The sequence below is a fragment of the Rana temporaria genome, chromosome 12, assembly GCF_905171775.1.
Source record: "Rana temporaria chromosome 12, aRanTem1.1, whole genome shotgun sequence".
Lineage (NCBI taxonomy): Eukaryota > Metazoa > Chordata > Amphibia > Anura > Ranidae > Rana > Rana temporaria.
In genome coordinates, this window is record NC_053500.1 from 23,261,146 (window position 1) to 23,274,204 (window position 13,059).

Here is a 13,059-nt window from a genome sequence, read left to right on the forward strand (position 1 = left end):
CCTCAGGATGAAGGAAGCACTTCCCCTTGGTTAGTGCAGTCATGTGGTTGTGTTGACCAATGAGCACTTGCTATTGCAAGCATTATGACGGATGCTCACTCCGGGGTTTTGTATTGGGGTTTAATTGAAAAAAAGGAAAATAAGACCCTTTTCACACCGAGGCGGTTTTAGGCGTTTTAGCGCTAGAAATAGCCTCTAAATAGCGCCTGAAAACCGCTGCACCATTCATTTCAACGTGTCTTTTCACACTGGGGCGGTGCGCTTGCGGGAGGTTAGGAAATGTCCTGCAAGCAGCTTCTTTGGGGCGATTTGGAAGCGTTGTATTAAGCGCTCCCAAAACGCCCCGCCCATTGAAATGAATGGGCAGTGCTTCCAAAGCACCTGAAAAGCGATTTGGAAACGCCGCACCATGGGCATTTTTAACCCCTTCTTTGGGGTTAAAAGCGCCGCGCTAACAGCCTTAAAAGCATCACTTAAACCGCGCTAAAGTGCCACTAAAATGAGAAACGCTTTAATGCTAATGCAGCCGCGGCCCCAGCGTGAAAGGGGTCTAAATGAGGCGTGTGACACACAACTGGTAAAACTGATGCACAATGGCACATTTATTGATTCATGAGGGTACACATAAACAGACATGGAACATTACAGATATGAAGGGTATTAATATGAGCTGATATGCATACATTGACATCAAATTTTAAAATCCATTAACCGCTTAACGACCGCCGCATGTACATATACGTCGGCAAAATGGCACGGACAGGCAGAACGACGTGCCCGCGCGTCGCTGCCTTTCCGCGGGTCGGGGGTCCGATCGGGTCGGGGGTCCGACCCCCCCCCCCCCGGTACATGCGTCGGTCGGTAAGCCTCAGGGAGCGATCCGGGATGAGGGCGCGGCTATCCGTCCCCTCGCGATCGCTCCCCGGAGCTGAAGAACGGGGAGAGCCGTATGTAAACACGACTTCCCCGTGCTTCACTGTGGCGGCTGCATCGATCGTGTTATCCCTTTTATAGGGAGACACGAACGATGACGAACACTAAGTGAACACTAAATGTTACAGCGCCCCCTGTGGTTAACTCCCAAACTGCAACTGTCATTTTCACAATAAACAATGCAATTTAAATGCATTTTTTGCTGTGAAAATGACAATGGTACCAAAAATGTGTCAAAATTGTCCGAAGTGTCCGCCATAATGTCGCAGTCACGAAAAAAATCGCTGATCGCCGCCATTAGTAGTAAAAAAAAATAATAATAAAAATGCAATAAAACTATCTCCTATTTTGTAAACGCTATAAATTTTGCGCAAACCAATCGATAAACGCTTATTGCGATTTTTTTTACCAAAAATAGGTAGAAGAATACGTATCGGCCTAAACTGAGGGGAAAAAAAAGTATATATGTTTTTGGGGGATATTTATTATAGCAAAAAGTAAAAAATATTGCATTTTTTTCAAAATTGTCGCTCTATTTTTGTTTATAGCGCAAAAAATAAAAATCGCAGAGGTGATCAAATACCACCAAAAGAAAGCTCTATTTGTGGGGAAAAAAGGACGCCAATTTTGTTTGGGAGCTACGTCGCACGACCGCGCAATTGTCAGTTAAAGCGACGCAGTGCCGAATCGCAAAACCTGGCCTGGGCATTTAGCTGCCTAAAGGTCCGGGGGTTAAGTGGTTAATTACACTAAATTCCATATAAGTCATATAAAAGATCTAGATGAAAACGCATGATTGTATAAAGGTTGCGTCCAAAAAGCTTGACGCGTTTCGTGGATTAAGCTCCACTTCCTCAGGAGCAGGATGCATATCTGCAAAAAATGTATTGAAGAATACCAAAATAATCTGGTAAAAAATGGGAGGAGGGGGAATATTATTGTATTGGGATTTACAGTGCATGAACCACTACATTGGCGGCACAGGGCATTGTGGCCACTATGTGCAGCGGGATCTGGAGGGGTGGCCAGGATATTTGGAGTCAGTTTACTTCTTCTTTTTTTTGTGAAAAGGTGCATTTCAGTGCAGATGCTGACAACATGCTGCCTTCAGATCCATAACTTATACAGCTCTGACCACAGCAGCATTGTATTTTGTATTAACCACTTGCCACCAGTATAACAAAGATATACTGTGGCAAGGTGGCACTGCTGCTCCAGATCACGTGCAAGATACGTGTTTCGACACTTCAACGTCTGAGGCGTGCATGTGCACCACCGGGCGACTCGTTCCCGCTGTAATTAGACACAGCGGGAGCTTATCTGCGGGTACCGTGGACTCCATACCCGCCGTTCTGTCAGTAGGGAAGGCATGGATCCTGTGCTCTTGTAAAGCAGGAACATGGATCCATGCCTTCCCCTAGTAAAAGCACCTCCCCCACACTGCACAAACACTAGCTAGGCGGTTAACCCTTTGATCACCATGATTTTAAAACCCCTTCCTAAGTGTTGTTAGTACAGTGACAGTGCATATTCTTTGACACTGATCACTCTATTAGTGTCACCGGTCCCCAAAAAGTGTCTGACTATCCACCGCAATATTGCAGTCCAGCTATAAGTTGCTGATCACCGCCATTACTAGTCAAAAAAAATAAAAATATCCCATAGTTTGTAGAACGCTAGGGCCCGGAATCACGTAGAGCCGCGTAAAATTGTGCGGGCGTAACGTATCTGATTTACGTTACGCCTCCGCAACTTACACGGGCAAGTGCTGTAGTCTCAAAGCACTTGCTCCGTAAGTTGCGGCGGCGTAGCGTAAATCGGCCGGCGTAAGCCCGCCTAATTCAAATTTGGATCAGGGGGGCGTGTTTTATGCAAAACTACTGTGACCCGACGTGATTGACGTTTTTGCGGAACGGCGCATGCGCCGTCCGTGGAATTTCCCAGTGTGCATTGCTCCAAAGTACGCCGCAAGGACGTCATTGGTTTTCGACGTGAACGTAAATGACGTCCAGCCCCATTCACGGACGACTTACGCAAACGACGTAACTTTTTCAAATTTCGACGCGGGAACGACGGCCATACTCAACATTGGCTGCGCCTCATATAGCAGGGGCAACTTTACGCCGGGAAAAGCCTAACGTAAACGTCGTAACTTTACTGCGTCGGCCGCGCGTACGTTCGGGAATTCGCGTATCTAGCTAATTTGCATACTCAACGCGGAATTCGACGGAAGCGCCACCTATCGGTCAAAAAAAAATGCAGTTTAGATCCGACGGCGTAAGAGACTTACGCCTGTTGGATCTAATGGATATCTATGCGTAACTGATTCTAAGAATCAGTCGCATAGATACGACGGCGCAACGCAGAGATACGACGGCGCAACGCAGAGATACGACGGCGTATCTGGAGATACGCCGTCGTATCTTGGTTGTGAATCTGGGCCTAGAACTTTTGTGCAAACCAATCAATATACACACCTATTAGCAAATGTATGTAGGCATAGGACACGCCCCCTATCACGCCCAATTAAAAGAGAATTAACCAAAAAAGAAAGGTTAATTAAATCCACAAGTGCTTTTTTTTTTTTTTTTTTTTACCACTACAATTCCTTTATATTGGCTTATAAAATTTACAGATGCAGCAATTTAGAAATGGGATGAAAGGTTTAGCACTGGGAAACAATTTCTAAAAAGATAAAACGTGTATTTTATATACAACTACCGTATTTATCAGGGTATTGCGCGCTCCGGCGTATAGCGCGCACCCCTAATGTGGACCCGCATTCCTGTAAAAAAAAAACATTTTAGTACTTACAGTTTTGGTGTCTTGCACGGCGGCCTCGTCGGGTCCGGCGTCCGTCTGCGGCTTCGGTGGTGTCCTCCTCGTCGGGTCCGGCGTCCTTCTGCGGCCATCGTGGTGTCCTCCGCCGCTCGATCCCCGCGCCGAGTTTGAACCACTGCGCCGGCATATACCGAGCGCAGTACACTCGGGTTTAGTCGGGCAGGCTCGGCTCCTCTCGCGGTCACGTCCTGTGCGTCCAGGACGTGACCGCGAGAGGAGCCGAGCCTGCCCGACTATACCCGAGTGTACTGCGCTCGGTATATGCCGACGCAGTGGTTCAAACTCGGCGTGGGAAGCCGGTATCGGCGTATATCGCGCACCCACGATTTTGCCCTGATTTTCAGGGCAAAAAAGTGCGCGGTATACGCCGATAAATACGGTATATAGATCAGACCAAAATGAGGGACAAATGAGGAGGAAAGAGGGACAGAGGGACATTTCTCCAAATCAGGGACAGTTGGAGGCTATGAATATACACTTATTGGAATTTGTTTACCAAAAACAGAAATAACGGAATACATATTGGCCTAAATTGATGAAGACATTTTTTTTATATATGTTTTATAGCAGAAAGTAATATATATATATATATATATATATTTTTTTTTTTTTTTTTTTTTAATTGTCGGTCTTTTTTTGTTTATAGCACAAAAAAGAAAGCGCAGAGGTGATCAAATACCACCAAAAGAAAGCTTTATTTGTAGGGAAAAAAAGGACATAAATTTGATTTGTGTACAACGTCGCACGACCGCGCAATTTTTAGTTAAAGCAACACAGTGCTGTATCGCAAAAAATGACCTGGACATGAAGGGGGTAAATCTTCCAGAGATCAAATGGTTTACTGAGCCAATAGTGGAAAAAATAAGGGAATGAATAGAACACAGTCGTTCCTCCCAAACACAAAGGACACATTCTGTAACCTAGGACAAGGATAACTAGCGCGCGGTGACCTTCCCAGTTTAGCTGAGTCAAGCAGTGTTTATATGTACTTTACAAATAAAGTTGTTTGGGGGAGGTTATGACCCGGAAGCCTTCTCAACAAACGGATGTGTGGTATTATCTCGTTCTGTGATTGGTGAAGGAATACGCTGCTGCGCGTTCACAAAGCTGTGTCGTGACTGGCTCGTCCCCCTGTATTCTGTTCGCTGATTGGTTGAGCGGCGCTCGCACGGCTTTCCATTTCCGCTGGATTTCTCCTTCTGACCTTCTGTCAGCACAGCGCACGGTGACCGCTCGGTGGAACCATGGTGGCATACTGGAGACAGGCCGGCCTCAGGTGAGGGGAAAATGTTACCGCACACGGCATGGAAGAGCTGACCCGAAAACAGCCGCTTTATGCGGAGCCCCACCTCCTCTTATTTATTATACATGTAACCCAGAGAGCTCGGCGGGCGGGTGAAGAGAACCTGTCACCGCAGAGGAGGGGGAGGGGAATAACCAGAGAAATCCTACATCTTTCTCAGTGAGGGTGACCTCTCCCTGTACACCCTCCATGACATAAACCCTTTATGGTGACTCTGGAGATTCTGCCAGTGATGTCATTTCCTGTGGCAGGCTGACAACGTTTAGCCGCTGTCTCCCAATTGTAAGCACTGTGCTCAGCCTGCTGTGCAAGCACCTTTCACCTGCCTATTAAACACCCCCCCCCCTCATTGACTTCAGTGCGAAAAGAGTCCCCCCCCCTCCATTGACTCCAGTGCGAAAAGAGTCCACCCCCCCTCCCCTCCATTGACTCCAGTGCGAAAAGAGTCCACCCCCCCCCCCTCATTGACTTCAGTGCGAAAAGAGTCCCCCCCCCTCCATTGACTCCAGTGCGAAAAGAGTCCACCCCCCCCCCCCCTCCATTGACTCCAGTGCGAAAAGAGTCCACCCCCCCCCCCCTCCATTGACTTCAGTGCGAAAATAATCCACCCCCCCTCCCTCCATTGACTTCAGTGCGAAAAGAGTCCACCCCCCTTACATTGACTTCAGTGCAAAAAGAGTCCCCCCCCCCCCCCCTCCATTGACTCCAGTGCAAAGAGTCCACCCCCCCCCCCTCCATTGACTCCAGTGCAAAAAGAGTCCCCCCCCCCCCCCTCCATTGACTCCAGTGCAAAAAGAGTCCACCCCCCCCCCCTCCATTGACTCCAGTGCGAAAAGAGTCCACCCCCCCCCCCCTCCATTGACTCCAGTGCAAAAAGAGTCCACCCCCCCCCTCCATTGACTCCAGTGCGAAAAGAGTCCACCCCCCCCCCCTCCATTGACTCCAGTGCGAAAAGAGTCCCCCCCCCCCCCTCCATTGACTTCAGTGCGAAAAGAGTCCACCCCCTCCCCTCCATTGACTCCAGTGCGAAAAGAGTCCACCCCCCCTCCCCTCCATTGACTCCAGTGCGAAAAGAGTCCACCCCCCCTCCCCTCCATTGACTCCAGTGCGAAAAGAGTCCACCCCCCCCCTCCATTGACTCCAGTGCGAAAAGAGTCCACCCCCCCTCCCCTCCATTGACTCCAGTGCAAAAAGAGTCCACCCCCCCCCTCCATTGACTCCAGTGCGAAAAGAGTCCACCCCCCCCCCTCCATTGACTCCAGTGCGAAAAGAGTCCACCCCCCCCCTCCATTGACTCCAGTGCGAAAAGAGTCCACCCCCCCCCCCTCCATTGACTCCAGTGCGAAAAGAGTCCACCCCCCCTCCCCTCCATTGACTCCAGTGCGAAAAGAGTCCACCCCCCCCCCTCCATTGACTCCAGTGCGAAAAGAGTCCACCCCACCCCCCCTCCATTGACTCCAGTGCGAAAAGAGTCCACCCCACCCCCCTCCATTGACTCCAGTGCGAAAAGAGTTCACCCCCCCTCCCCTCCATTGACTCCAGTGCGAAAAGAGTCCACCTCCCCTCCATTGACTTCAGTGCGAAAAGAGTCCACCCCCCCCCCCCCTCCATTGACTTCAGTGCAGAACGTTGTCAGCCTGCCCCCCCCCCCCCTACAGAACTGGAGGCAAGTGGTTAAAATAAAATAACATTTTCAAGTATTGCCAGTTTAAGAGTCATACTTGTAACTTTCTTCCAACTAGTCTTTATCAGTGTATGTATAGAATACTGTGTTTTATAGCAGTCCTGTTTTCTCTTTTTTAGCTACATCCGCTACTCTCAGATCTGTGCTCAGGCTGTGAGGGCGGCACTGAAGCCCCAGTTCAAGGCAGAAGCAGATAAGGTAGCGGCTACCAATGTGAGGGTCTTCAAACCGAAGAAAGACTGATCAGTAAGTTACCTGGAACTGCTTGTTCTAACTCATTGGGCTCATTATCTATCTGGGGCATATTCAGTGGAGCAGAATAAAATATAATGGCCCATTGTAGTCAGGTAAAGCGATCTGAACGGTATCTGATCACCAGAAACACTATTCAATTCACTTTTTTTATTCAAAGCAAACTCCCCCATCCATCCATCCATCCATGTCTCCATGCTTTATTTTGCTGACAAATCACTTTGAAAACCACCCTCCGAGCATTTTGGGCCTTGGTCATCTTACATGGTTACATAGTCCAACCTATGTGTGTGATTATATGTCAGTATTGCCTTGTATATCCCTGTATGTTGTGGTCTTTTGTGTGCTTATCTAATAGTTTTTTGAAACGATCAATGTTCCCCGCTAAGACCAGAGAGAGAACTCCACATCCTTACTGCTCTTACAGTAAAGAACCCTCTAAGTAATTTAATGTGTAAGGTGCCTTTTTTTTTTTTTTTTTTATAACAAACACATTTGCCTACACTGTGTAGTTTGTTTTTGTGTGGCCCTGATCCTCAACTTCTGGGGTCCCTCGACGGCTCTCGTGGCTCCTCCCCTTCATCAGATAACCCCCTAGGAGAAGCACTCTCCCGCTTGGTTACCTTGCGGGCCCTCTCCCGAGTCCAGCATTCGGCGTCTATAGACACGAATGCCGGGTTCGGCCCCGGCGCTTGCGACATTGGATTTGCGTTGAGGGAATTATGGGGCTCAGGTAAGTAAAACAGGGGGGCTGGGGGAACAGTCACTACCAGTTTTTTCACCTTAATGCATAGTAGGGTTGTCCCAATACTAGTATCAGTACCTATACTGAGCATTTGCCCGCGTACTTGTACTCGGGCAAATGTTCCGATGCGTCACCCGATACCTGGGCAGTCAGGGTGATCAGTGCGGTGGGAGAGTTGCAAGCGCCGATCACCCTGTATAGGTTTCACCCTGTAGTCCGGCTTTCAGCTTTGATCGGTGCTTGTAACTCTCCCACACATGATCACCGCTGACTGTCCCCCTCTGTTCTTCTCCTCCGTGTCCCCCTCTGTTCTTCTCCTCCGTGTCCCCCTCTGTTCTTCTCCTCCGTGTCCCCCTCTGTTCTTCTCCTCCGTGTCCCCCTCTGTTCTTCTCCTCCGTGTCCCCCTCTGTTCTTCTCCTCCGTGTCCCCCTCTGTTCTTCTCCTCCGTGTCCCCCTCTGTTCTTCTCCTCCGTGTCCCCCTCTGTTCTTCTCCTCCGTGTCCCCCTCTGTTCTTCTCCTCCGTGTCCCCCTCTGTTCTTCTCCTCCGTGTCCCCCTCTGTTCTTCTCCTCGATCTGTCGGGATGGAGAGCGTAAATCCGGCTCCTACCTTTACCGAATGTACAGAGTCGGTGATCACGGACTCTGTCCATTCACATAACTGAAACATCTTAACCTGTGTACAATGTTTCAGTTTATGAATGGAGAGGAGCCGATGTCTTCTCTCCATTCATTTTCAGCACAGCTGAGGCTGCTGAGAAAGGGACTGGGGAATCTGTGTCCTTTATCCCTTTCTCTGTCTCAAAGGGGAGATGTCAGAGATCTGTTAAGACCCCTGACATCTCACCAAAGCCCCCCCCCGACAGGGCTGCTAAAAAAAATTGCAATAAATAATTATTGTAAAAAATAATATGGAAAAACACACTGACACTGTCCAATGCCCCCCCCCCCCCCCTTAAAAAAGAAAACATTGTAAAAAAACAAAAAATTGTAAAAAAAAATAAAAATACTGACACATGTGCCACTGTCACATGAGATTAAAAAAAAGTATCGGTAATCGGTATCAGCGAGTACTTGGGTGGAGAGTATCGGTACTTGTACTCGGTCTTAAAGTGGTATCAGGACAACCCTAATGCATAGGATGCATTAAAGTGAGAAAACACGAGGGTTTACAACCCCTTTTAAGGTTAAATATCTTTTCTTCTAATTTTCATGAGTGGCCGCCCGTCTTGTTAACCTCCCTTCTGCGAAAGTTTTATCCCTATTGTGGTGGGGTCACCAGTACGGTATTTGTAAATTTAAATCAAGCTTCTCTTCTCCAGAGACAATAAGTTCAGTGTTGGTAGCCTTTCCTCATAACTAATATCCTCCAGACCCTTTATTAGTTTTGTTGCCCTTCTTTTTACTCGCTCCATTTCCAGTCCTGAAGACTGTTATCTTGAATAAAGGCAGATGATTCATGTAGCATTTACTTCCTGGAATCCATCTACCCTTAGCTCAGGCATGGAGGCAGGAGGGTGTGATTAGCTGAGAAAACACCTCCTCCCCTCCTGAGGACTCCTGGGATGTATGATATAATTTGCATAGGCCAGGAAGGAATGTGCGTTTAAAATAAATAAATAAAAAGGTTCATAAAAATGGTAAATGTTGATTTAGAGGGTGAAGTTTCACTTTAAAGTCAGGCCAGTGTCAGTGTTAGCACTTATGACTTGCAGTGCTGGGGTCCTCATGTAGAAAGATAAGTCGTAAGTCATGTTCTGACTCTGCTTGTGTGAGTTTCCTCATTCCGTACAGCGCAGTACAACCCAATATGTATCTGTGGCAGCGTAACAAATTGAGCAGACACACATTTTGGCTCGACATGTACAACACACCAGGAAGTTGGCAGCTCTTCCTGGAATGTAATATACTTGTATGGAAGTACTGCAGTCCAACAAATTGAATACCATTGTTTCTATGTACTACTTTGTGTCTGTTATGTGTTGGTTAAGTGTAGTGTTTTTTGTTAACGTTAATTCGGAGTTCCACCCATATAAAAGTCAGCAGCTACAAAAAAGTGTAGCTGCTGACTTTTATTAATCAGACATTCGCCTGTCCCACGGTCCAGTGATGCGGGCGAACAAAGCCCCGCTTCTTTTCGCGTCACTGGCATTCTGACTGTGGGCGACCGAGCTGTGCTGCAAGTTGTGAATGGCTGGGCAATTTTTTGCGACCTGTGATGTGTCCCAGGTAGGGGGAGGTGAACTTCCTTCTGGTGCCGCGGAGCCCTGGGAGGAAGTGGGAGCTGGGTGCCTCTAAAAAAAAAAGAGGGTATTCGCGCCCCCCCCCCCCCAAAATGACATGCCAAATGTGGCATGTCAGGGGGTCACCTTCACTTAAAGCGGAAGTTCCATTTTTGGGTGGAACTCCGCTTTAAACACTAGACCCACTTTAAGATCGCAATTCTGAGGTTTTTAATAAGGTCTCATTCACACTGGATGTTTATAATAACGTTCTAAAAACACCAGTAGCTTTGCAGTGAGTTTTTCAAAGTTTTTGCAATAGCGTTTTTTAGCGCTTAACATTTTTGATCCAATGGGGGAAAAATCAAACGCTGGTAAGCTGTGTTTTTGAGCGTTTTATAGTTTTGTTTTTTTACGCCGTGAAAGAGATCAATGATTTCTGGGGTTTGGCATCCAGAACCCCCCCCCCCCCCCTTTTTCTTTTAAAAAAAAAAATAAAAATCAACTAGGAATTGGCTAGGCCTAACTAAATTGTAAGGAAAACGTATACAAATATAATAAAACAAATGTCGCCAAAAAATATAAACCTTGCCTACCTTAGGACACAGTGTCGGTAGGGCAGTGGTTGGTGTTATCTTCATCTCTGCAGCCTCAGTTGTACAGAATGAATGAACAGGAAGAGCTCTGTACAGTATCCTGTTCATTCAACACTGTTTACTATGCTTCAGTTGTGAATGAACACATTGAGTGATCATTACCAGTTACTTGCTGTGTTCGTTCAGAAAAGGAAGGGGGCGATAAATTACATGTTGACCAGCCCCTTTCCCCTGCTCTCCATCCTAAATATCCCCCTCTCCCTTTACAGCAGCTGGCAGAAAAGGAGAGAAGGGGGTGCTGCAGGTGGGGGAGCAGCACAATGAAGGGGAACCTGGTCAGGTGGGGAGATGGGAGTGGCATTTACTGTAACTGATCACCTGTATTTTCCTCCTGTGACAGCTGAATGCCAGCAGGAGGGAGAGAAGTCACCTTTTAGCTGCCACAGGGGGAAAATACAGGGGATTGGTTCCAGTAAATGCCACTTCGGCCGCCCCTCTCGTCCAGGGGTCAGCAAGGAAGGGACATGATATACCCGTCGCCAGCCTGCAAATGACAGGTTGCTGACCCCCCAATCTATAGTAATGCTTCATATGTTACTTCTCACAGCTGTCTGCATTTTTCCTCCTATTTATTAAACAGGTTGCATGGTGTAGAGAGGCCTGTCGTGTTTCTCATGGAGTTCTTTTGCTTAGATTAGAGCACAAAGAATTCTACGCCTAGAGGAGATGCCGCTCACACAAGTGATGGGCACTGTAAGCAGCTCTTTGGGTGACTGATTCCCAAACCCATTAAATGTTTTTGAAGGAGCATATTATACAGTTCATTTACATATTTTCCTATGGGACACGTTCACATCCATGATTTTTTTTCAGCTGCTGCATATTTGGGAAGGGCTTTTTAATGCAAAACGGTGCTATTTTTTTTTTTGGTTCAATATACTTCAATGGAGAAGCTGCAGGAAAGCATGTAATGTGTTTTTGCGGCAATTTGTGTTTTGTAATCTGCCCAACAACAAATTTGCCCAAAAAAATGTAAAAATGCAAACTTTTTTTTTTTTTTTTTTTTAAGGCTATTATCCGATTAATCGATTAGTGGATCGAAACAATCGGCCAACTAATCGATTATGAAAATAATCGTTAGTTGCAGCCCTAGATTCTAGTATCTGGTTGTCTTCAGCAGCGTGACTGCAGCTCCTACGATGTCATCATTTTGTGTCTTGTATTTGAGTATACTGCCCTCTGTTGGTGAAAATGTATTTTTGTATACGTATAGTTCATCACTGCATGGATCAGTGAGTCCTCTTGTACTTACAGTAAATTTTCTATTGAGGCAGAAAACATGACCTGTAGAGGCACTACAAATGCCAGCCCAACCACTACTGAGATTTGTAGTTCCTTTTGTGGCCTGGGCAGTGCAAGTTTTTCAATTGATAAGCTGACCGCAACACAGGATCTATCTTTGATGTCATGTAGATGTTTACACAAATCACAGGATATAATGTTACTGTACAGTAGAAAAAGTAAGGCTGGAGTTCATCGTTAAAAAAAAATAAAAAAATTATCCTTGTTGTTGGATTTTTTTTTTTTTTTTTTCCTGCATTGGACAAATGATAGCTGGAATTTTGATAAAAATGGTCACTTCTGATATATGATTTTTATGATGTATAGTGATGGATGTTTTCACTTTTCAGTAATCGTGTTCCACCCTTTCTTGTTTTTCAGATGCTGAACACTAGAACCTCCTGATAGAATGGATTATCCTTTGGTTGTTTCCTGAATACGTCTACATCTGTAAAATGTGTTTCTAATTTAAACCATAAGACCAAATAAAACTGGGATTGTTTTATTTGTAAATTCTTTTTTCTGTTTTTTTTTTATTGGTTACACCTAGTAGTGCTTTTTGGGATCAAATTGGTGCCGTTTGCGATGCTTAGACTTCAATTTAAAAAATAAATAAATTCTGTTGATCGACTTGTCAGGTTTTTCCTGCTATAGTCGGCAACAAAAATCATTGTTCTGCCTGCAGGGAAGTCTCCCTGCCAAAAGAGCGCAATGCAGGAGGAATTCCCCCAATAACGCTAAGAGCCGGTTCACACAGGGGCGGCACGACTTTGGGGGCGACTCGGCCAGGCGACATGAACACGACATCCAAGGCGATTTGCAAAATGACTTCTGTATAGAAGTCAATGCAAGTCGCCCCCGAAGTTGTACAGGAACCTTTTTCTAAGTCGGAGCGACTTGCGTCTCTCCTATTAGAACGGTTCCATTCACTACAATGGGACGCGACTTGTTAGGCGGCTGTGTCGCCTGACGAGTCGCCCCAGTGTGAACCGGGTCTCACTGTATTGTTGGGGGGAATTGAATAACTTTTCTTTACATCCACCCATGGTGGAAGGAAAGAAAATTGCACAATATATGGCCTGCCTATGCCCATTCCAAAGAATAACTATGCTAGCCATGCTGTAGGATACGATTGGTCAGTGTTC

The 13,059-nt window shown here is 46.5% G+C and overlaps 1 protein-coding gene across 1 annotated transcript; it reads left to right on the forward strand.

The window, feature by feature from the left end:
• Positions 1–4,877: 4,877 nt before the first annotated feature.
• Positions 4,878–12,427, forward strand: ATP5F1E (ATP synthase F1 subunit epsilon). Its single transcript, XM_040331200.1, has 3 exons — positions 4,878–5,050; positions 6,881–7,007; positions 12,296–12,427. The coding sequence occupies exons 1-2, from the start codon at positions 5,019–5,021 to the stop codon at positions 7,002–7,004; spliced, it is 156 nt and encodes a 51-aa protein (XP_040187134.1). The 5' UTR covers positions 4,878–5,018; the 3' UTR covers positions 7,005–7,007; positions 12,296–12,427.
• The last annotated feature ends 632 nt before the right edge of the window (positions 12,428–13,059 follow it).

Excerpts from the sequence above, each read along its gene's own strand:
- ATP5F1E (XM_040331200.1), top strand. The coding sequence starts at position 5,019 with ATGGTGGCATACTGGAGACAGGCCGGCCTCAG. Across the intron at positions 5,051-6,880 it reads TGGAGACAGGCCGGCCTCAG|CTACATCCGCTACTCTCAGA; the intron begins GTGAGGGGAAAA and ends TCTCTTTTTTAG.